The sequence below is a fragment of the Physella acuta genome, unplaced genomic scaffold, assembly GCF_028476545.2.
Source record: "Physella acuta isolate Inbredline_101_S28 unplaced genomic scaffold, ASM2847654v3 ptg000855l, whole genome shotgun sequence".
Taxonomy (NCBI): domain Eukaryota; kingdom Metazoa; phylum Mollusca; class Gastropoda; family Physidae; genus Physella; species Physella acuta.
The window spans coordinates 405,178-430,350 of NW_026732372.1; the positions used below are offsets into that span (position 1 = coordinate 405,178).

A 25,173-nucleotide genomic window follows, 5' to 3' on the forward strand; every position below is an offset into this window, starting at 1 on the left:
GCATGCTTGTAAAGGAAAACATTTGAGCAAAAATTTCCATTATTTTTATGGTTATAAATAATCACAATAATACTGTATTTTAATTGTATACTACACAATGATCTGCAAAATTCTTTCCTTGAAACTTATTACTTTGTTGAATTTAAGGAAATTATTTATTTACTTAGACAACAGTAATGTAACTGGCTTTGCATCTATTTTCCCCTAACAATTAATACTAAAATAGCATTTTTATTTAGAAAACATATCTTAAAACTTAAAAATACAATAAAACAAAAGAATTCAGTTCTAAGAATAGTTTATTATACATCTTATAGGGTCACATTGTCAAATGATTTAAAATTTACAAAACAGCTATTATATATATATAAAAGTATTTCAATTAATAACTCTCTTCTTTTTTATAATAGGCACATTTTAATTGGACTATTTAAACACAATGTCACAAACATTTGCATAAAAAACACAACAGCGCAACTCTCATCTTACTTGAGTTATGTTGTTTTAGATATTTATAGAGGGCAAATATTTACATAAAAGAAGGAACATAAACAAACTGATCTACATTACTAACCCTTTACCCTATTTTCCTGACATTATTTTAAAAAACATAATTAAAGCAGATAAATAAAATATCGATCATGTATTTACTGTTGCACTCTATAGTGAATCTTTAAAGTCTTGTATCTTATACAGTAACTAACTAATATTTGGAGCATACCTGATTTGCACAACAAATTTAATGTCAAGCAAATGTGTCAAAGAGACAAGTAATAACAGTTAATACTTGAAAAATGGAAGAAAGTGGAAACAAGAGCATGAAACGTACTACAGTGAAATTAGACAGCTATAGTATAACAGCATTTGATTCTGAACAGACATAATAGATGCATCATTACTTTTACACACTATTTTTTCAATGCATCCTAATCTTTTAAAATCATAACTTTTTTTTCTAGAATTATCACACTCATTATTGCTTTGTTTAATAAATATAAGCAGTAAGGCTATATTAAGCAACATGTTTGTACTTATTAAATTAAATGAAATTTAAAAAATAGCATAAGAGAAAACCATAGATGAGTCAAAATATTTTCAACATTTGCTGAAAAGAAATAGACTTCTTAACTAGAATATTAAACAAAAGTAATACCATAGCAACCCAAACAATGCACCTTGAATATCAATATACAAACATAAATAATAGAGAAATGCACTAGCTAAACACAAGTAGTGTGGGTAGTCATATGACTAAATAAACTATAAAAAAACACCTTAAACTATTTAATCAATTTAATAAAAGAACATTTTAATATTTCTAAAAATACATTTTAAACATGAATATAAATTGTGGTGTAAATTTTTTAAAGGTGGATGTTAAAGTAAGAATATATAAAACCAGCAGAAACTCAACAATCTAAATTAATTTCTGTACAACAATATCTGCAGAAACTTAACTATCTAAGTAAATTTTTGTATAACAATATAGTAGTGTGACAACCAGCATGAGTATGAAAAGCAGAAGATAATTATGCAGAATCTGAAAATATGTATAGTAAAATTAACATTAACACATCAAATCTGACATACACAAAATAACGTGTGATGTTTTACACAAACATTTTTTTATCAATTCAAGGCCACAACTTTTAAAATTCAAATACAGATTTTTTTTGAGATAATCTAGTAAAGGCTGGGAGTAAAATTTAAAAACATTTTCTTTTTAAAAAATAATAATTTTGTAATAAATTTTGTTTGTGATTTTAAAAAATGATTTTGTTTGACACATTATAATAGAGCTATAAATAAATCACCATGAATAATTTTCAACTATTTAAGTTTTTTTTTGTCTCACTTTCAGCAGCTACTACTATTAAAAAGGCAAAATTTAACTATTGAAACAAACTGATGAGGTTGTAGCAAATATACAAAGCTTTCAGAGTCACTTATAAAAAAAAAACAGCTTACTTAATATTAGTTACTTCCGTTAATTAAATTTTTTTTCTACTTTCAACAGTAATAACATAAAATCTCATTAATAGTACATAACTGACTAACTAAGCTTCAAGACTTCATTATTATTTATGATACAGATTATTTTCCTGCCTACAAACTTCAATACATGAAAAAATCATAGAAAGTGGTTGGTTGTCACACTTTAACACATGTGAATGAAACAAATTTGACAGATACAAAGACATTAAAAGGTTTTTTTAATAATAGAATACTTTAAGTGATAGACAATAATTGTTGAAACACACTTCACAACTTTCACCACTGAGTAATTTAACAGTAACAACAATCTTACAATAAGTTTTAACACTTCTGAATACCATAATAAAATAACATTTAACAGAACTTGATCATTCCATTTTTTTAAATAGCAAAATGACTAATAACAGGAAGGCTCTAACAAACTTTTTACTTATGTGTTTAAATTTCTCAATTCTTCTGGGGTAAGAAATCGAATGTGAGTAAAAGGGAAGATTCCTTCTTTGCCATTTGAAATACCCTCCCATTGTCCATTTAGGTTCATTTTCAATACAGTCACAATGTCTCCCACCTGTGGACATTTAATTAATAACTTTATAATAATATATAACAATTATGCTAAGGAGATTTACATAAACTTATTTGGTTAACAGAAAAAAAGAGACAATTTAACAAAGATTATCAGGTTGAATTATTGAGAAAAATAATTATAATTGATATTTTATTAATTAAATGAAAAGTGCACAAACTTCTAATCGCAGCTGCCTTCTGTCATAAGCACTTGGGATTCTTTGAAGTATAACCTGTGCTTTAGCTGGTAACTGGATCTATAAAGGAGTATAATACAAACGACTAAATAAAGAAGTAAACTTTACCAAGCGTGTTTTCATATTTTTACCTACTAAAATTAAACCTTTAGAAATAAAAGTAACAGTGAACTAAATATTTCATTTTATTGTCATTTAAACTTTAATGTGAGCTACTGTAAGTACTTTTCTATAAATGCTGGAAACTAGGGATGAAAATAGTTAAAGGAAAATAGATTACAATCTACAGGGAGAAAGTGTAATCACAATACAATTGGAAGAACTGATATACTAATTAAAAACTACTGTGCATGAATAAAGATTTTTTTTTCTCTACATTTTTTTTACTAAAATCTTTTAGTATTGTATTTCAATGTTGTTATACTCGTGGGTAGTTTGGGATACAAGAGAACATAAGGCAATGCAAGAATGTATGGTTTTAAAACTATGGGTCAACAGATATTCTTGGTTATATTTCTTAACAAATGAAAAAAAAGCAGACAATCAAAAGGAAAACAAACTTCAATGAAAGAAATTCACATAAACTTTAAGTTAGGAATTTAAATGTCACTTAGTTAATTTAATATGATTTTTTTTAAAAGTACATTGATATTTTTCAAAAACTAGTTGATCTAGCAAAATATCCTTGATGGAGGTGGAAAAATATACCACTAAAGCTTTTAAATTATAAGAAAGTATATGCTTTATTTTATTTTACACACAACTTACTTTTGGGAAATACCTAGTGAATAAGCACAGTATATCCACTACTGCTAAGAAAAGTTGAGACACATACTACTGAATCTAATTGTTTAAATATTTTCTTAAATTTTAAGCATTAGTCAATATAAGTTTAAGATGGTAAATTAGGTGCACTGTAAAATAAATTTTTCGGTAGACACACCAGATATTTTTAAAGATATAGTTTGACACCAATGACTTTTTAAAAGTTATTTTTTATATATAGTCTCACCTAAACGTATTTTATACTCAATGTTGCCTCTTCATTTGCATATTGTTGTAAATATAAATTGTAATGTCTTATTGTATATTTAATATATGGTCTCACAACAAAACTTTAATTTTTAAAGTGCTTTGGTTGGCTAATTCATTTTAGCTGTATATGAACTAGATTTATGTGAACCACATTTTTAAAAAAAACAACTGACTATAAAAAAAAAAATCTAAAATTCTCTAGTTAAATTTTAGTTAAACATTAAAGTTATTAAAATATAAATAAAGCACAAATGTAGTGAAAAACTATATTTCAACTACTTCCTTGCAAAGTATGTTAGTATCAATTAATTCTGAAAATATTTTAAAGCTTTAAATATTGCAAACATATTTCCAGTTTTCATTTCTGTAAGTGTAAGCTAATTGAAATATTTTAAAACTAGTGCTTTGCTAAACTTTTATTTTTAACTTAATTAAAACTAAATTAGTTTTAGTCTTGGTTGTTAAATATGGAAAAACAAAATGTATCTAATAATCTAAAGTAGTTGGGGATGTCAAATGGAGGTTTTAGTTCTAGCAGGAATAAAATGTATGCGTGCACACATAAAGCAAAAAAATACTGATGAACAGTCCGGTATGGTTGGAGGAGATACCTGTATTGGCACATTAGTCATAGCTACTCCCAGTCCTGCTCTATAGGGCTTATAAAAACAAAAGTACAGTATTTGTTCAAAGCTGGTTTTAAACAATAACAGAGTTCAACATATTTCACATGTACACTAGCAATTTTTAGCAACCTTTTGCTCTATTTGTTTACATAAGCTTTATTCGTAGTTAAAAGTTTAATAATTTATGATCTAGATGAATTTCATGAACAATAAATAAATGAAAATAAATCCAGGCGTTTGTATTGAAAGTAATATTTTTTTAGGTGTGTGACATTAGATATGTATCTACATTATATATATACCTTTTAAAAAATGTATTTATTTAGTTATCAACTGTTATACCGTTTCCATGATACTTAAGTTTTACCCTGAAATGTATCAATGCTGTATGCTAAACTGATCAGTAATATAACACCATACTGTTAGTGCCAATGGAAAAACTTTTAGATTACTTACATCATGTATTGGGGAAGGTCTCACATCTGGCTGTTGGTATTCTTGCTGTTGTGGTCTAGGAGCTGTAGTATTTGTTTGTTGACTCTGCTCTATCTATACAATTAAAAACAAACTATGCAATACAGTCTTTAAGAATAATCACTGAGAGAGATTTTTTTTAAGGCTTTTCAAAAGTGATAGTACTGATTGACATAATTTTTTGTTGTCAATAAAAAACAAAATAAAAATGAAGAATATATAAAAAGATAATGAATAGAGAGAAAGAGTGAGGTATTTGGAGTTTTGGGGATGAAACTCTTTAACAATGCGAGAATACAATTATATAGAGGCCAACTACTTACTGGCTGTGTGTACCGTACTGGAATCTGGCCAACTTGGCCATTTGTATTTCTTGCTGTCCACCATTCCTCTTCATCTTCAGAGATGACTTCTAATATATCTCCTCTTTTAAAGGGAAGATCTTCTGGATCCTATATTGTTTGATAAACAAGAAGTGTTATGGAAGAAATACTTTAATAGTATTATAAGGTAACCCTCTTACACAATAACATAACATGGAATTAAATTCAATATATACACTTGTTGCATTAAGATGATTCAGCAAGAGGGTACAGCAACTTACTAAAACATGTACAGAAACCAGCTTTAACATGTACACATAAAAAAGTTAACCAGGATTGAGGAGCTCAGTGAGACTAAGCAGATAAAAAAAAAGTTAAGAAATAAATTAAAAAAAAAAAAACCAATATCTATTTTGTAGCATATTTATATATGTATACTCACTTTTCCAGGAAAATCATATTTACACAACAACCTTGCTCGTGGTGCCTATGTAATAAAAAACCCACATTAAATAACATATTCACATTTTAAAAATGATATAAGAAGCTTAGAACATAACTTTTCTTTTAAAAATCTAGAATAAAAATTAATTGCTTAAATTTACCAACAGATTTTTAAACAATCATTCTTGAATATTTGTAGTAAAATATTAACATGCAGACCTTACTGTAAAGAATGAAGAATATTTTTCATTCTAGCTATTACATAAAGAGGCTGAAAGTATGCAAGGACTTACTGGTTTAATGAGTGTTGTAGTATCAAGGTAATGAGTTTTATAAAAGTTTAATAAGCTAGGGATGTCTGGGAACTCTTTGTCCCCAATTTTAAATCGTGAGTTCCCACTTGCTTGAATTCTGTTGATGATGTAGTGGCTCACTTTTTGATCTTCTCTGTACAAGAGATGAAATAATTAACATTGTTATCTGTTCAATTCAATGTGTTTCTTTTAGTGTTTCTCTTCAATTATTAGTGTTTAATCTGTTGTAACTGCCACCAACTTACTTTACACAGAGAACAAAATCACCAGGCATAGTCCGACTTTCTCTAACAAGGAATACACCACTGTGTTCCTGGCCAAGCAAAATGTTGTTAGTCCTTTCTCGTGACAGCATACCAAAGTACCAGCTGGGAACAGAATACAATATTTGTTTAAATCAGGCAGGAAAGTATTATAATGGTCCATGTTTGTAAGACCTGGGCATTTGTAGAGATAGTGTGGTCAGTGTAACAGTTAAATGTAGATGAATGTATGTTTCGAGTGTGTATCTTAAAAAGGCGATATGAATATAAAATATAGGATGGGTGTGCGCATGCGCTAAGGAAAGGAAGCAGAGAGAGGTAGATAGAGCGCGAGGAGATGACGAAACTGAAGTCGTGGTTCTAGTAGTGTAGCTGCTATATTATCTGATATCAATAAAAGACTGTAAAATCACCAATAATGTGGTTTGTATGTGCCTTTAGTTTGTGCCATGAACCCAGTCACAAAAAAGGGCTGTGACAGTCAGTACTATGCTCAACCTCCTTTACTCACCCTAACATGAGTCAATTACTTATAAGACCTAGGTGGACTCAGGGACATCCTACGAACTAGGGCCAGGAATCTGAGACCGAGTAAGCGTACATTATTATCCAACCATGGAGAGGTTTACAGTTGTTTAAATTATGAACTGTTAGCAGGAATTTTGAAGTTAAATAAATAGAATTACAAACACATGATACTTTTGTTGACTAGTAATGCTATCCCGTCCAATAATCTTGGCATAATTTTTTTTATTGTCATGCAGCAATTTTTGTTTACAAGAACCAGAAGTATATTCAATTTCACTATACATGCCTACCTTCACACAGCAACTTAAACACAAAGGAATAAGTTATTTACTCTAGCAAAAACATTATCTTATTAAGGCATCTATCAATGATATGTTTATAAATATGCCTAACATTTTTATCAAAAACATCAAACAATAAAAGCTTTTATATTACAATTTAAAATCATGTGTAATCAATCTGTCACTACTAGACACAATTTTTAAAATGAACTTCCCCTGCATGTCAAACTGATGGGTGACAGCAAACCACACCCTTTTCAGTATTATGGAAGCCATAATCAATTATCAATATATTTGCTCAACAAAACCAGTCTCAAAAATCCAATTAATATTTTACAGATGAAAACCAGATAAATTATCTAGATAGCTCTCAATTACAATAAGAAGGCGACAGCACCATTGTTTTCCCACAGTAAAATTGATTAATAAAAATATTTCTCTGCTAATAATCAAGCAAAACACAATTTTTTTGAATCTTTAAGTTAAAAAAAAAAACAATATAGGTAACTCTGAGCACTTTTTAAAATTACCTCCCCTTACAGGGAGTGGAATGCCATAACCACTGCTCATGTAACCTGGGTCACATCAATTTAATAGCATGTGCTCACCACATTGTAGACACCCCCCCCCCCCCTTCCTATCCCTACCTACACAGTGCATTGCATGCATGTAAACAAAACAGCAACAAGAGAAATGCCCAGGAGAAAAAAGGTAAGAAAAATAAGTTTCCCTTTATGAACTGTTTGTTGGTATGTTAATGGAGATCAGTTAGTGTAAACTTGTTTTTGATGGCTTGGGGTAAGGTGATAAAAAAAAGTTGTAGGATTTTTAATTTAGCACTGATTGGCACAAACAGAAAGAAATAGATCTAGATACACATATAAACATAAAATGAAACTAAAATGTATATTTTTTTAAAAACTATGCCAAATACATAAAATGAAGTTAATGAAGACTGCAAAGGTGGATTTGAAATGCTAAAAAAATGGAGAAACATAAACACATTTTTTTTTTTAAATCCTCTAAAAATTATCATGACAGCAAAAAAATGTTAGAAAAAAGAAAAAAAAAATTCTAAGGGCTAGGAAATAAATATTTGACACCCTGTGATGCCAGGTACAGGGGGGGGGGGGGGGGGGGCAACCAGCTGCTCCGTGGGTGTTGATGTGATAAATAGCAGGAAGGGGGATGCCTGGGCCACTGTGTAGAATCACTGAATCAACTTTGAACATCAGGAAGGTAAAGACATTTTAAAGGATGCTGAATTGTTGTTAGGCCTAATAAAAAATAGAGTTCTGATAGGAAAGGAGTTGTTAGTTACCTACATGTAGAAGAGAAATGAAATCTCATAAGGAAAAATGTGGCTGAATAAGAGGGATATAATTAGAAGGATTTTTTAATAAAAAGAAAAGAAAACACTCCACACAAATAAATACAACAGGAACCTATAGATCGAGAATGGCTGGCTAACTTTTTTTTTCAAGTCAAAATTATCTGTTATGTTCATAGAACACAAATTCTCAGGGATATTTTGTTTTAAAATAAAAATACAAAATAATGATGACCATGGTACAGCTGACGTGTAGAGGAGGGGAGATAAACAACGATGCTAACACGGCCTTGATTCCTGTAGGTGTTTCAAACGGGAGAGACCCCCCCCCCCCCTCCCTACAATGTCACATTGAGAACTTTCATGTGCTGGTGATTTACGGGGAATGGCCTTTTTATAGTCACAAAATTTGTTATTGTAGCGGTTTTTTTTTTAAAATGACGACGGTACCGGCATAAGAATGCGGGTGTGTGCTTGGTGAAGTACTGATACAACCTGCTGTCAATCATCCCGCGACCTTGGTATTCATTTGAATTTGAGTTTTCATTCCACTTTGGATAACCATTCGACTTTGGTAATCGTCAAGTAGCCAAACATACATATCGATGCCGCCGATTACATTACCGAAACCCCAGGCCTAATCCTAGCCTAAAGGTTTCAGTATCTTTATCGGCGATTCCCGTTACAATTAAGTACGGCTGATCGATAAGAAGTTTTATATCGCAAGCCAGCAGCTCCTCCCTCTGTGGTTAAGTAGTAAAGTGTATACAAATGATAGGGATTTGTGCTTGAAGAGAAAGCTTGTCAGATAACACGCGCTGACGGTATTTATTTTTTAATTATATTATGATACACACCACGCTAACCCGCAAGTCTAAAGTTCGGACCCCCGGGCTCGAGTCTGTAGGACGTCCCAGAGTCCACCCAGCTCTGACGGGGTACCTGACTCCTGTTAGGGGAAACTAAGGCGGCTGGTGAAAGTGCTGACCACACTATCCCCCCTCGTAAATGAAACAGATGAACTCTTCTTCATCTTCCCCGAATGCCCTGAGCACGAACCCAAACTTAAATACTATAGCGCAGCCAAGTGAAATAGGTTACAAGATTCGTTAAATGACTGTTTTTACATAATAAAGAAATTAAAAGTGCAATGTAGTATGGTACGGGTTTTTTTTTTCTGGTAAAATTCAGTCTCAGAGCCCATGTTAAGGGTTACAATGCTAGGGGTTGGGGTAGCGACAGCAGTAAAAAAAAAAATTGACGTTTGATATTACCGATGTCCGACAAGAGACTCTTCAGGTTTAGTGTTTTGGTTAGAGATTTGGGTTATATTCAGGTTTTGGATTAGGGATAGCATTAGCAATAACGTTCGCAAGTTATATTTGTATTGAGTTAATTATCAGTAAAGTAACACAACTTTTTAAAGGAAATCCCATTATTGTGGCATTAGAACAAGTGTGTGTGTGTGTGTCAATTCAAGTATTTTAACTCGAGGATTTCAATTCAATCTGACTATGACCCAACCACAAGTAACGTTTGATAACAGAGCACCATTGTCAAAACATGTCCTCTTCCGTGAGTGGAAGTACTGTGTAACATCAACCACAACAAAGAATAAACACGAACACTTTCTCCCACGACACCGCTTTGTTGTTTACATGTGCTCGCGTCACAATACAACACGCGGATTTATTTTTCACAAAAAGAAAGTATCCGTTTAGTTTAATTGTGTTTGTAGTTAAAAATAGTATCTAGTGGCTCCCCCCTCCCCCTGCCCGAATTTTAAAAATTAAATTGTTTTCTCAAGAACCCAAATTTAAAAAAAAAACTTGTTATAATTATTTTTATAATCGACAATCCAGACTCCGGAAAGCGAAGACACTTATAATTTAAGAAAGAATCGGCTATTTTAGTTCCTGGTTGTAGTTTAAACCAAAATAAATTAGCGGGGTTAATTACGCAGACCTAATTGCGATGTGAATGCATAATTTTTCCATTACAAATTAACCATCGACGGATGGATGTTTACGGCAGAAATGCCACGGAACTAAACATTACGCGGGGGGAACACAGGCGGGCAGATGTGGGATAAACTGATGCAAAAAGGGGGAGATAAACACAAACAGTGCAAGTCGAAAGGTTTTCCAATGCGTCAATTCAGGCCCGCCTCCACAGGACATTCATGACTAAACACGGCGAAAACACGTTAGAAAAAAAAAAGTTTTGATTACTCAGAACTGACCAGGACTTGTAGTTTGTCCTGGACTAGTGCAGTCATTTATAGATTTACTAGTACACTCAGCATGTAAATAATTCGTCACCAAAAATGGATCGTAAAAAAATACGCGAAGGGGTGGGGTATTCGGTTATATAGGTTGGATGGTGGTAGTAGAGAACTGATAGAGAATTCATATATGTGTGATAGTGGCCTAAGAAAATGCTATGTATCATAGCTGTATATATCATAAGTGTAGGAGTAGGTAAAATGTATTGTGATGTATACGGCCCCTATGAAAAGTCCACTTAAATAAACTTGCTCTTTTAATGGTTGACTATTAGTCAACGGAATACCATCAATTTGATAATGGTCAATGTAAAAGATTATTTGATTACAGTCAATGTAACACTTGTATAGGTTGCAACACTTAGCACATTTGAGCAGCTAAACCAGCCCAACAGCTTCTGTATATTTGTACTACCATTTACGTTTGCTTCTCCTGCGAACAAACATATTCAAACAACGCTAGGATAATCGTAAGGCTGACAGACAGGGAAGCCAATAGATGCTTACACGCGCTAAGTTCCCGCCTAATATACTGACAGTAAACCAACAATAATTCTCATTCACGTTTAAAACAATTATTTGAGGAAGAAAAAAACCAACACATGTATGTAAAAGAACGAAATATATTTACGTAACAAAACAGTATTTCAATTATGATTGTAGTAATAGTATTAGTATGGGCGCGGTTAATAGAAATACACTTTCAGACGATAATACGCAAATAGTAACTTTCATTTGAAGTGGGAGTTTTTTTTATAGTAACACGAAGAGCTCGTTATAGTAACTACAAAAATTTTTGTTTTAAAATAACACGCTTAAACAGTGGATGAGTTAACAACTTCCTGCTGAATAAACTAGATTTGAACAACTTTCAGGAGTTGATATTACGAGGGCAGTTAATATTACAACAACGAGATTAATAAAAAAAAGGATTATATATATATATATATATATATATATATATATATATATATATATATATATATATATATATATATATATATATATATACATCGGAACGCTGTACAATTTCGATCTATGACAGAAGCACAAACGATGCACAAGCAAACACAAATAAAATAGCTACAGGGTTGTAGATCTAGTGAAAAAGTGAAAATCTAGTGCGGCTGACAGTACAGGCAGGTAAAGACTAGGGTCAATGTAATTTTCCCCGTACACACAAGAAGTACTTCACAGCACGACACTGGAACATCAGAAGCCAGCATGCAAGGAAACATCAGCCAGACCCTTCTTTCTTTTAATTAAAAAAAATGCCTGACATATTAGCAAAGAAAGATGCAAGTCAAGGATGTTTTCTTAATTTAAAAAAAAAAAAATCACACGAAGACATTTTTATTTCTGTATATACCTGCCCTCAACACAACGGACTGTTATCAGCCCGGGTTACTATGGAAACAAACCGAAACCGAAGGGGGATGCTGATGGGGGTACAGGCAGTAAAATAGTGTGGGGGTATAAAAGGCGCCTTATCACTAAGTTACATGTCTGCGGTGATAAACGTAGGGAGCTACTGGTGGGAGGTGAACGTGGGTTGAGACAAGGGCAGGTCGGGGAGTATCACGTGGCCATTCATGCTCGCGGAAGGAAATGTGGTGGTTGTGGTTGGTGGTGGTGGTGGGGGGGGGGGGGGGGGGGGGTAGGAAACGAAACAAAAATCTGGATTGAGATCAAGATGGTTATCTCCACAAGAGAAGTGCTGAAAGTGGGATGATATACGGTGGGTGAGGATGACAGAGAGATTTTCTGTTTTCATAAGGAGGCACATCTAGAACACCGGTGGTTTCTACAGAACAAAGTTGTAGACTGTCGGCGCACTGGAGGATAGAGTATAGTATAGTATAGCGTCGTTACTTTCTACGTGGTTCTATCGGCACACCTATTTAGTCCCACAGTATATTTAGTATAGTAATTAAATTAAAATACCCGATAACGAGAGTTCAATGCAGAGCTTTACACCGATTCAATCACACAAGCCTTGACTGCTAAACTCAAAAACAAAAACTGTGTTAATATAAATCATCAAACACAGGTCATAAATACAGCCAGTTTCCTCACATCTTTCTCGTAATTTTTATTATTATAAAAAAACCGTTCACTTATAGCCTTCGCTGCATATACAAAGTTTAGTCAAAATCAGCTGACTACATCAGTATATTATACAGAAGCAGGGGGTAGTAAATCAAGAATAGCTTTACTACAAGGCCATGCGTGAGACATACGCGGAAGCCGCACAGGTCAAAAGGTCAATGTCAACTTTAAAAATAACGTCCCTTCTGACCCGACCACCGCCCTTATTTTCAACTTTCAAAGATAAACAGAAAAACTAACTCCCCCTGATTAGCCATAATGGCCCAGAGTTTAATCTGCATGGCGGTCTCAACACGCACACATCCCGCCCCACGCTGGGTACCGAGTGAGTGGAAATGTCAAACGGCGCCTGGCTCTGTAATCAGAATACAGGACTCCATCACTTTTATTCAGTGCATGCAGTCAAAATGTGCACCACGTACAACAGGCAACACATCTATCTATCAAAGTATGTATGTATGTATGTATGTATGTATGTATGTATGTATGTATGTATGTATGTATGTATGTATGTATGTATGTATGTATGTATGTATGTATGTATGTATGTATGTATGTATGTATGTATGTATGTATGTATGTATGTATGTATGTATGTATGTATGTATGTATGTATGTATGTATGTATGTATGTATATATATATATATATATATATATATATATCCATCTAGTTATACGTATAAACAATAGAAGAAATTAGATAAATTATATATGTATTATTGTTGGCATCATTGATAAATAAACTATGGTACGTGATACCGAGCACCACAAATAAGACCACCCATTGACGGCGCCATTACAATGGGGTGGGGTGGAAAAATGAGCATGTAAACAATAGAGCCTGGAGCCTCCAGTCTTCTGACACTTCCTAGTCACTCATATGTGTGTGTGTCGGGGTCAGCAGGAATCACGTGACAACCAGGATGAGCCTTCATTGAGATTTCCCCCCCCCCCCCCCACCCACCGTGACACATGCTAATTTTTACAACTATGTAAAAAATGTAAATTTTAAATGAATAAAAAAGAAGAGAGGACACGGCCGTAGTATTTTATAATTTTACACAGCGCAGATGAAGCTCACGATCGTAATATATCTATATACATGTCATATACAGTTATATATATATTTTCTTTTTGCATTCGGAGGACGTGGCAAAATGAAGGAATGTAAGAGTTCTACGACTTATTAAATGTCTTAAGCTTGTGGTATGAAAATCACACGAAGTTCACACAACAGGGTGCTCACGACAGAACTCATGTTGACGATATATTTTTCACCGCTTACCAGTCAGCTATTGGAACTTGCACTCATAGGGGTGGGGGCTTTGAGGAGGAACGAGGAAAGCGGGCACAGAATTGGAAGTAAATGAAAACTTTTGAGCAAAATTAGACATCAAATTACCCCGCTGCAATTGTGCTAACAAGGAGTAGTTTAAGGTAGATATCAATGCACATATAAATCATTTTAAAATTTCATATAACTGAAGCAACATATTAAATCAAGACTCGATAGATTTTATTTTATTTCATTCGATTGGGTGATAATTTTACTAAGTATTAGATAAGAACAATTATCAAAACAATAACAATTCAAAAAGAGGATATAGTAGGCAGTTCATGCAGTTCTAGTAAACCAATGGGGAAGTAACACTCAGACCAATTAAATATCAAAAGTCACGTGTCTTGGTGTGACCAGAATAATTTTTTAAAATCTGTGTAATGATAACAAACTTTGATTAACCCAGATGAAGGCATGATATAACCGCATTGTAATGTGTAAGTAGGCATGATAGGCGAACGCTGTACTATGGTCTGATTTCCGCATTACAACATTCAATGACCCCTTTGTACAAACACTCTATCCAGCAATGACGTGTGTATTTATAAACCACAATAAAACAACAATACGATGATACACAACACAATCCTGAAGCTACCCGTCTGGTTCTAAGAATAACGTCTCGATGGTTATTTAACACTTCTTTTAGAGCTACGTGATTTTAAAAAAACACCTTTAAAAACATGTCTATCTCAGTAAATACGTCAATTTTTTTCCCCTGAAAATGTTGAAAGTTTGAGATCTACTCTTGCTATGGGGTGACTACAATGCATATTTTGGCTTGGTTAGTAGATTTTGTCATGGGGGTGGGGGTGGAGATTTTCGATAGATGTAACTTAATGCGAGACAACTTTCATTTTTAGGGTACATTGTAGGCATTTTTGTTAATTAAAACAAAGGTACATTGGGGGAGGGTTAAATTCTCAAACCATCCTGTCTACATAGCTAAAGCGCAAAATAACACTCGAGTTGTTAACCGAAGACAAAAAAAAATTAATTAATTAAAAAAAAATTACATTCTCGCTTGCTAATGACGCACGTGTAAGATGCGGAAATGGTAGCCCACAGGCTACGAGCATATCACGGCGTACTGCCTAGTTTAACCAAATAAAAACATGTTCCCTCAACTTATATAGATCTACTTTTTTTAAAATCCTTGCGCCTGTTGACGTAGTCAACGACAATACGAGCCACGGAAAATCAAGTGCCCCTTGTAAATACATTAAATACATGGCGCAATTGCGTAAAAAGAACTAGTATTTATAGTTTTTAGGTTATGGCTAAGGGGCCTATGTTGTGATTCTTACAGGCGTGTATTAATTGACACGAGATATACAAATCCAATTTTAAAAAGTTATTGGCTTGCAGCAGCCTGTAACACCATCTAAGCTTATAACAAATGCACAGGGTCAGGACTAGTTCGATCAGGGGCGGCAAGTAGGGTTTCCGGAATTGTTTTTTTTTTTTTTACATAGCTGTTCGATTGGGTTAGAAAAATCTTCGCTCCAATGATGCCGACACTAAATTTAAAAACAAAGCTGTATAAAAGATATTCATTGAATTGAGTATTGCTAACAATGTATTAGTTTCGTTTTCAGAACGAAGGCAACAAATTGTGTGTCGTCAATATTAATGCACTCGACATCACGGACGACATGCGGAGAGAGATCGAAGAAGCGAACATGTGGCCCTCCAGCTAACAGAAGCCAGGCGAATACACTTCTAGCATGGGTTGTACGGCATTCAGATAAAAGTAGGTATGCCATGCAGTCAAAGGTCTGTAAGCCATACAGTCATATGTCTGTATGTCATTTAGCCATAGGTCTTTATGCTATTCAGACACAGGTATGTATGCCATTCAGTCATAGGGTATGCCATTGAGACAAAAGTATGTGTGCCACTATGGCTGGGTGTAGGAACCTGTACACAAACTATTTGGATCAGGAAGTAATTTCAACACAAACATCAGTATAGGTTAGCAAGAGATACGTGGATATGTGAAAGGAACGTGGACTATTGTGTAATCTTAAGAGGTCAAAATCAACCAATCAATAACCAATATAAAATCCCGCCCCCCCCAAAGTATTAAATCCCGCCCCCAAGTATATAAAAAAACTGTTTTTCTGACAATACAAAGCAGGGATTAGGAAACTATCAATATCTTCATTGTGCTCTTAGCTCTATACTTAAAAAGTTGTATGACGTACATTGTTAAGGAAGAACATTAAATAAAGAACAGCGTATGTACACGGGGCAATCCAACCACCAGCGATAAATGAATGCACCCTGAGTTTTTTTTTCAGGCCTCTCTTCGGGGGGGGGGGGGGGGGGGGGGGGGGGGAAGACGACACACCGCCCCCCTTCCCCCGAAGAAAGTCTACCGCCCCCCCCCCCCCAACGAAATGGAATTTATATAGAAAGTATATACTTTTGACAGTGTCCGCACCCCCCCCCCCCGAAAATTATTGTCGTCGCCCCCCCCCCCCCCGAAAATTTCAAGTGCACCCCCGGAGAATAAAGTGGAAGAAACACTGCAAATTACCCCAACTTCCCTCACACATCAAACAAGACTTTGTTGGTCAATTTATCGAACATGTGCAATTCTTTATCGATAGGGGTGCTTATGCTTTACTGATAAAACGTGTGAATTAAGTGCATTAATTTTTTTATAATTAAAAACGGTACGTACTATAAAATAGAAAATTTTAAAAGTAAGTTATGCTTTAATTTGGCTAAGGATGTTAAAATATGGCCTATATGTACTAAGCTTTCATTATTCTATGGTAGTTATTGCGGTGGCTTAAATAAGCTAAGGTTTCATTTGCCAATAGACGTTAACACGCGGGGCTGAACTTTCTAGAGCAAAAAGAAACAATACCCTAAATGAAAGTCAATGTCGTAGGCCAGGGGTCGGCAACCTTTTGAAGCGGAAGAGCCAAAAGTTACAATTTTCAAAATTTCCCTGGTTTTAAAGAGCCACTAACATTTTTTTTATTTAAAATATTATATTTTTTAATTAAGATTATTAGTATTTGTTCAAGGAGCTGGAGAGCCGCATCTTGATATCAAAAGAGCCGCATGCGGCTCGCGAGCCGCAGGTTGCCGACCCCTGTCGTAGGCTAATAAAATCAAGGAAGATCACACGAGCCAGTTACACAACGTAAACCTCAGTAATAATTCAGGGGCGGCACGTCCAAAACTTACATCAAATCGGTTAATGGAGTCTTGTGAGTGATCGTGGTCGCTGAAGGTCAAGGGTCACATTTGATGTGCAACAATAATGTGATAATACAGTTACACGACGGTAAATCAACGATTGTATTAACTTTTGGATGTATGCACTATCTTACAGAACCAAACACGGTCAGAATGACGCGTGTATAACTCTGCAATCCACGCTGCGCACAACAACTTAAACCAATGAACACAATCAAACAACTGGGTACTGTCGTACTAAACTAAAAAAAACACGTTCAATGTGACGTGTCGGCTATATGACCATCTATTCCAAATACAAAGTCAACCAATAAACAGTCAAACGTTTGGGTACAAGCCTACGGATGCACAATCCAACCAGTGTTTCTTCCAGACTTTTGTCTCCGGGGGGGCACTTGAAATTTACGGGGGGGGGGGGGGCGGTAGACTTTCTTCGGGGGGGGGGACACACTGTTAAAAGTATATATATTTTCTATATAAATTATATAAATTTCATTTCGTTCGGGGGGGGGGGCGGTAAAAAAATTTCGGGGGGGGGGGCGTAGCCCCCCCTCCCCCCAAGAGATGCCTGGAAGAAACTCTGAATCCAACTAAACCAAACACGATCAGTTTGACATGACGGCTGTATGATATAGTTCGGCCCAACGATTCCAAATACAACAACTGAAATTAATGAACACAGTCAAACTTTTGGGTCCACGCAGTCTTCTAACTTAACCAAACACGACCCATATGACGATTGTGATATTGCACAAGCAACCATTCCCAGCACATGTTTCATGGGTACAAGCCTACGGATGCACTATCCAACAAAACCAAAACACGGTCAGTATGACAATCCAACAAAACCAAAACACGGTCAGTATGACCATCCAACAAAACCAAAACACGGTCAGTATGACAATCCAACAAAACCAAAACACGGTCAGTATGACAATCCAACAAAACCAAAACATGGTCAGTATGACAATCCAACAAAACCAAAACACGGTCAGTATGACAATCCAACAAAACCAAAACACGGTCAGCATGACGTGACGACTGAATGATATAACCCAGCCATTAACTCCACAAACAACAACGCCGAATGTTATTCTGCTCTATTACGGCAGTAATTTCAGGTCGCTGCCCCCCGCCAATCTGGTTCAAACTATCATTAAGGCGAGGGTAGAACATAGCGCGTCACGCAAAGAAGTATCTTGCGTGTTGTACTTCAATGAATGATCGGGTCCAGATTGAAACAGGCTGTAGTTTATGTAATATTACATTTATCAAATTTTCATTCATAATTAAAACTAGTTCTACTATAGCGGTTAAGATTAAAAGCATGCGATAGTCTAAATGGGTTAAAAGACAATCAAATTTCCATTCAAACGAGTTCCATCACAGAATGCATTCTGGATCAATGTCAAGTTTAAAGGGATACTTCCATAAGGTCAGTGCCGGCGCCAGGTTATTTAACGCTTTAGACAAAACTTCTTAAAAGCCCCCCCCCCCCCAAACTTTCGATTTGCACCCCCCCCCCCCAAACCGTCAATTTGTTTTCCAACCCATTTTGGCGCCCTCCCCCCTACGGACAGCGCCCTATGCGACCGCCTTGTTCGCATTATAGGTAGCGCCGGCCCTGCATAAGGTCAATATAAAGAAGAGAAATGAGCTAGCGACACCCATCTTGATCCAGAAATATTATCTAGAGCATCGCTATCGCCCCCCCCCCCCCCTCCCCGGTACAAATTTTATTTGAACTTTGAAGAACTGCTTTAGACAACTAAAATGGAGCCTAAAGGAATTTTATTTTTCAAAATGAAATGTCAATTTTCTATCAAAAGGGAAAGGACACACACGCTTACACAACCTAATTAACTCAACATTTGATTCTGCCACTAGTAATATCATTTTTCTCACTTGAATTTCCTAATGAAAATTGCAAAACCACAATTTAAGTGAGAAAGTGTTAAACCAAAATGGAGGATTTTCGTGTTCAGCTTAAATGCAGAGGCGTAGCGAGGGGGGGGGGGGGGGGGGTGACACCAAGGCAAGAAATAGCAAAATATATAGAGAAAAACTTGAGTGGGGGTGCAAATCGGAAGTTTGAATGTTTGTCCCCGGGAAGGGTCGCTACGCCTCTGGGGGGGGGGGGGGGGGGTGACGCCATTAAGTGCAGCACCGGGTGACACCCGACCTTGCTACGCCACTGCTTAAATGACACTCTCAATAATAAACATTCCTGGGGCTATATTCAGAGATCAGAGAAACAGATCAACACTACTTCATCTGCCCCATTGGCCATGTGGTCTGAAAAGGTATTTGTAACTTATAGTAATTAATTAAAACAATAGGCGATAAGTTATTGGAAACCAACCTTGGTCTCCCTTATCCAATAGTCTGGATTAGATATTTTTACTAAGGATTAAGGTTTAATCCTAAAAGTGATTATTGGTAGATATATCTAATCCAGAGATCCTCTTGCTCTTAGTGTCAAAGTACAAAAATATCCTCAACACTGGAGGAAAAGTGCAGTTAAATTTTTTAACTCTTTTTTAAATATCAAGCTAAATTAGAACTTTTAATGCTGCTGTAATGTGTAAAATACTACTTTTCTTGAAGCAATACAGTTGCCAAAACTGGCTCATTGTCACTAAAAGGCTATGGTGTATATAGTGAGTCTCAACCTTCAGAACATTTTTCATGTCACAAAATTGTCTTATACTCCAGGTTTTACTGTTTTTAAATCTGTTGACTGATGTGACATTTTAGCAGCTTTGAAAACAACAACAGTGCCATTAGAAGTAGAATGTTGGCAGCTAAGTCCACAACACTGAAATGTATAATTCAGCACCAATTATTGCCTCCTTGCCTATAAGCACATTTGATACTTAAAATCTATACAGCAGATACCAATACTTATAAAAGAAACAACTGGTTCTGTTGGAAAGATAGTATTAATACTATACATGATAATTTTGAAGCACCAGCACCTCAGTGTAATTAGTATTAAAAATGTAATGCTACTACTCACCAACATTGATATCATTTCAGTAACATGACAGGAAATACATTATATGAATGATATTACCAGTAAATCACAAGAACAGTAGGAATAAAAATTGCTTTAAATTAATAAATTATATACCTGATTGATTTTGAAGTAGGGACCAATAAAACCATGTAAGCTTTTTTTTTAAACATGCAAACTGCCATTTCCCAAATAAATTAGGAAACTAACGGTTATGGTAAGATAAAACAAATTATTTTGAGAACTTTGGGTTATCATAAATGGAATTTTCTATTGGTTGTTTTTTTTTGTGTGCTAATAATAGTATATGGAGATGATCAAACTTGCAACATTACATCTACTGCTCTTACCATCATTTTTCAAATGAAATTTTTTGACACAAAAATGGTGGAATCAGTTTTTCTTTCAAAAAGAAATTCCGAATTAGCAAGAAATCTAGGTGTTATTGGTGAAGATATACAGAATCATATAAAATATTTTAAGTATTTAGATTAGCATTGATGGCACAATAAATTTTGATATGACCTGCAAGCAACCTAAGAAATAACTATTTTTTTAAAAAGATTAAATGGACCCAAACTCAATACATTTATTTAGAATTAAAAGTAATCTGAACCAAATAAAAAAAACTGTAACCATTATTAAATTTAGGATTAAGAGTGGTCAAAAGGTAGAGAAATTGATTGCTAACCCGGAAGTCTCAAATCAGGACTCGTCTATGATGTCCACCAAGCAATTAGCTGGACTTGTGGACAGTGGGAGGTTCAGTAAAATGTGGGTTGCAAAATGACAAAGATGGTAGAATGTGTGTGACATTCATGAAATGGTGTTTAATTCTCCATATCTGCCAATTATTGAGTATTGTCTATTCAACACAGACTTTCTATTGTATTTCTTTCATATTAGTTGAATGTGCTCAATTCATGAGTAAAAACAAATTAGAGCCATACTGACTGCCAATTAGTAGCTTTTATGATATGCTTGACTGCTTCTTCCCCAAGGTAACTGAACTGTGCAAGTTACCTGCTCTAGCTTGGCTAGCAAAAAAAAACTACAGGTTATAGTTGATCAAGATGTCAATTACGTTGACTGAAAGTTCCTCTTAGACCTAGTGATCTATTGGGCAGATGAAGTAGAGTTCATGTTTCTTTACCTCTGCATATGAAAGGATACTGAACTTTGATTAGCTCTACCAATTACTTAATTTGCAGTAGGCCTGATCCAGTGTATTTTTTTTTTACAAATCACTGAACTTTAACTTAACTAATGAGGGGTTGCCAACTCAAACAGAAAAAAAAAACCCAGTAAAGAAGGTTAACAACCTGACAAGCTATGGAAAAGAGGCAAAAACATGTGATGAGCAAAGTTATCTGAAGCCATTACTTTCAGATGAAACAGAGTTCAGTTGTTTTTATGACCTTGATAAATGATTTTCCCTAATGTTGGTGGACTCAGGAATGTCCTTTAGATTCAATCCTGCATTCGACCTCAAGATTTTCATGTTACCAATCATACGCTTTGCCTTCTGACCACAGTCTAATTCTGTTTAAGGAACTTTGCGCAAAAAAAACGAGGTTATTATCACAAGGTTCTTCTTTTCTATACAGACTATACTGTAGTACACTAATTGTAAAGAGCAAATTTGAATTATGTCATGTGTTTAAATGTAAATTAAATTTTTTCCTGGATGTGCAACACTATGTTTTGGTATACTTGCAACCACTGTCCAAGGATCTAGCAGCTATCTTCCTCAAGTTTGCTCTTAATTGTATTGTTGGATGGTATTTCCTCCAACACAATTAAGTATTACATATTAAAATTTAAAAAATATTGTTCCTTAGCTTATTTTAGAAGTACTTGTACAACCCAAGTAGATCCCTTCTGCTGTGATTTGCAGAATTCATGTGGCATAAAATATAGGCAAAAAACAAATTCAGTAAATATAGGCATATATAGGCATGAGCGAGAATGTAGAGCATTATTAGTTTTATCAGTCTAGGAAAAAAGAAATCAAATATTGTGAGCTGTTTTTTACAAGACCGGCGTTCATATCACAACCAATTTATTTTTATTTTTTTAAAAACGTGACCGCTATTTGGCTCATTGCTAGTGAGGAACTCTGGTGCATAGCCAATTAAAAAGTCGAACCGATTTGTGGTTTGCCATGGCTCCAGATGTAAGTTATGTTGTCATGGAGAGGTGTGTCGGGTCATGGCAGTGAGTGGCAATACATATTAAATTAAGTAATTTAGTTAAAAAATTAACTAAAAACTCCAAAATTAGTGCCTAATGGATTAAATATGGATGTCTTTTATTTAGTGGTCATGTTTGAATTGAAAATTGCCTACATTTTACTTTTAGATTTAGATCTAGTGAGAAAATCTACTAGATCTAGAATCTAGATCTAGATCTATATTTTCTTAACTTGTGAAATACAATTCTTCATTAGATCCTAATAAAAGTAATACTGTAACTTGCAACAGTAGGGTAATAAAGAAGTAAGTAAGTAGTATAAGGTGTAAAAGTAATAAATAAATAATTAAAATTAAATAATAAATAACTAACACAACGCCATGAGATGACTTCGACTTCAGTTCTCTGCTGCAATCACTAATCACGGCCTGTCCATTTGAATTCGGAATGTTGAAATTTTTATATTTAAAACTCAGCGTGTAGATCTAATACTAGTTTAAGTAAACACACTTTTGAGTTAATAAATGATATAAATTAAACTCACCTGTACTTATCCTCTGGGTCAAAATCTGCCTCCATGATAGTTTTGTTAACAAAACCGAGGCGGATAAACACAAATTTACTTCCACATTTGGCTTCAGTAAGTAAATAGAAGTACAAGTTGTGATGTTGGCATATAATATATCATACAAAATTTGTATTTTTATCGATTACTTCCGTCGTCATACGGAACGAAACAAAGATTTTATTTTTAAAATAGTTTTTTTTTTGTGCCTCTGTATGTCGGCCCAATGTTATTTTTTTTTAAAAAGAAAGTTGTAGAAACCTTTCAAGATAGGGGCCTTTATAAAAATCGAAAATTTCTGAAGTGCCAAGATGTAGTCTATAAACGACGTCACACTCTATAAACAACTTTTTTGTCGATGTACAGCGAGCCGAGGGAGGAGGGGGGGGGGGAGGAATCAGAAAGAGTGACGACATGAGTATGCAACAAAAAAAAAAGATCTAGATCTAGATCTAGAATCTAGTTAGAAAATGAATTGTAGATGTTACGTGGTTTTTTATTTTGACTTTTTGTGTAGTGCTTAGAGGCGTAGATTTTACATGTGTATGCCATTGGCACAGATCGCTATACAGAATCCGCCCCACAAAATAAACAAAAAACAAGTAAGAATTAAATGAAATTCAAAGACTTACTTTAACATTCAATTTACATCGTGTAATTTTTATTGAAAACTTATTAATTTTACAATGGAAAAAATATCAGGTCGGGCTAAGTTAATTTATTTATTTTAGTTTTTATGGGTACACGATATTTTGTTTTTTAAAACTAGAAGGTTTTTCTACGCATCTTCAAAAGCTCTATACACCCCAAACTGACGCAACTTTTCATGAGGGTCTATTCAACGCGTAACCGTTTATTTTTAAACGTGTGATCTTATTTCCTAGAGCAGTGTTATTTAAAGGTAAATAATGTCGACACTATATTTCCTTGATATATACATGGGTTTGTCCACCAGTGTTTCTTCCAGACTTTTTTCTCGGGGGTGGGGGTGGACTAAAAATTTCCGGGGGGGGGGGGGGCTGTTAAAAGTATATATGTTCTATATAATATATAGACTTTGTGGATGGGGGCTAAGTCCCCCCCCCCCCCCCGAAGAGATGCCTGGAAGAAACACTGTTGCCCACACTTCCACACTTCGTTTTAAAGATCGCCTTTCACTAAGGAAAACCTTTGGCTGCTAAAATCGATGACCAAATCGAGCTAGGATCGTCATATAGGCAATAGAGTACGCTTGGGCGCCCCCTGTTTTTCACAACGGCTCTCAAGCATATGGGATCCGTTGATTGAACGTCCCGTATAGGAAGGGAGGGGGGTCAAATGTCAAACTGCAACAAGGGCGGCCTCCGGCGGTCAAGTAATCCGGAGAACCCCGGGCGGGCTCCCATATGAATACTATGGTGTATATATATATATATATATATATATATATATATATATATATATATATATATATATATATATATATATATATATATATATATATATATATATATATATATATAAGAGCACACTACATTAGGGAAATGGTGTGATTTTACCAAACCAGGGATCACACCCGGCACCCTTTGTCGCGTAACTGGTAGCGATGGGCGCCCATCGAGCCCATGACATCTAGGCGGTGGCTGAGGGTATTCTACCTCACTATTACGGAGGGCAATCAAAATACACAAGTACACTGGGGCGTCTGGCCGGTAGTATGGACAAACCCGTGCACAAACAATTAAGACAAGACTTTTCAATCCGGCTTTGTTTACATTTAAATAACTCCGTATTATAAAACAAGGTCACAGGTATAAAAATGAACGATTGATATCGCGTTGATGAAGCCCCTGCCCCCCCCCCCCCCCCCCCTCCGTTAGAATTGTCTTCCGCCCCCCCCCCCCCGGACGAAATGGAATTTATATAGAAAATATATACTTTTAACAGTGACCGCCCCCCCCCCCCATAGAAAATTTTTGTCCGCCCCCCGAAAATTTCAAGTGCTCCCCCCCCCCTCCCCGTAGAAAAAAGTCTGGAAGAAACACTGCTGCCGTGTAGGACTAGATCGCAGTAACCCGCACAACGGGCATGAGA

At 35.0% G+C, this 25,173-nt stretch overlaps 1 protein-coding gene across 2 annotated transcripts; it reads right to left on the minus strand.

The window, feature by feature from the left end:
• Positions 1-61: 61 nt before the first annotated feature.
• Positions 62-23,201, minus strand: LOC131952156 (adapter molecule Crk). 2 transcript variants are annotated; one of them, XM_059314700.1, is made up of 9 exons: positions 23,080-23,201; positions 6,221-6,343; positions 5,955-6,108; positions 5,660-5,704; positions 5,218-5,346; positions 4,877-4,969; positions 4,406-4,453; positions 2,742-2,819; positions 62-2,563 (listed from the first exon to the last, which is right to left on the minus strand). In XM_059314700.1, the coding sequence occupies exons 1-9, from the start codon at positions 23,112-23,114 to the stop codon at positions 2,426-2,428; spliced, it is 843 nt and encodes a 280-aa protein (XP_059170683.1). In that variant the 5' UTR covers positions 23,115-23,201; the 3' UTR covers positions 62-2,425. The 2 variants fall into 2 exon arrangements, with proteins under 2 accessions (XP_059170683.1, XP_059170685.1); XM_059314702.1 differs by lacking the exon at positions 4,406-4,453.
• Between the last annotated feature and the right edge of the window lie 1,972 nt (positions 23,202-25,173).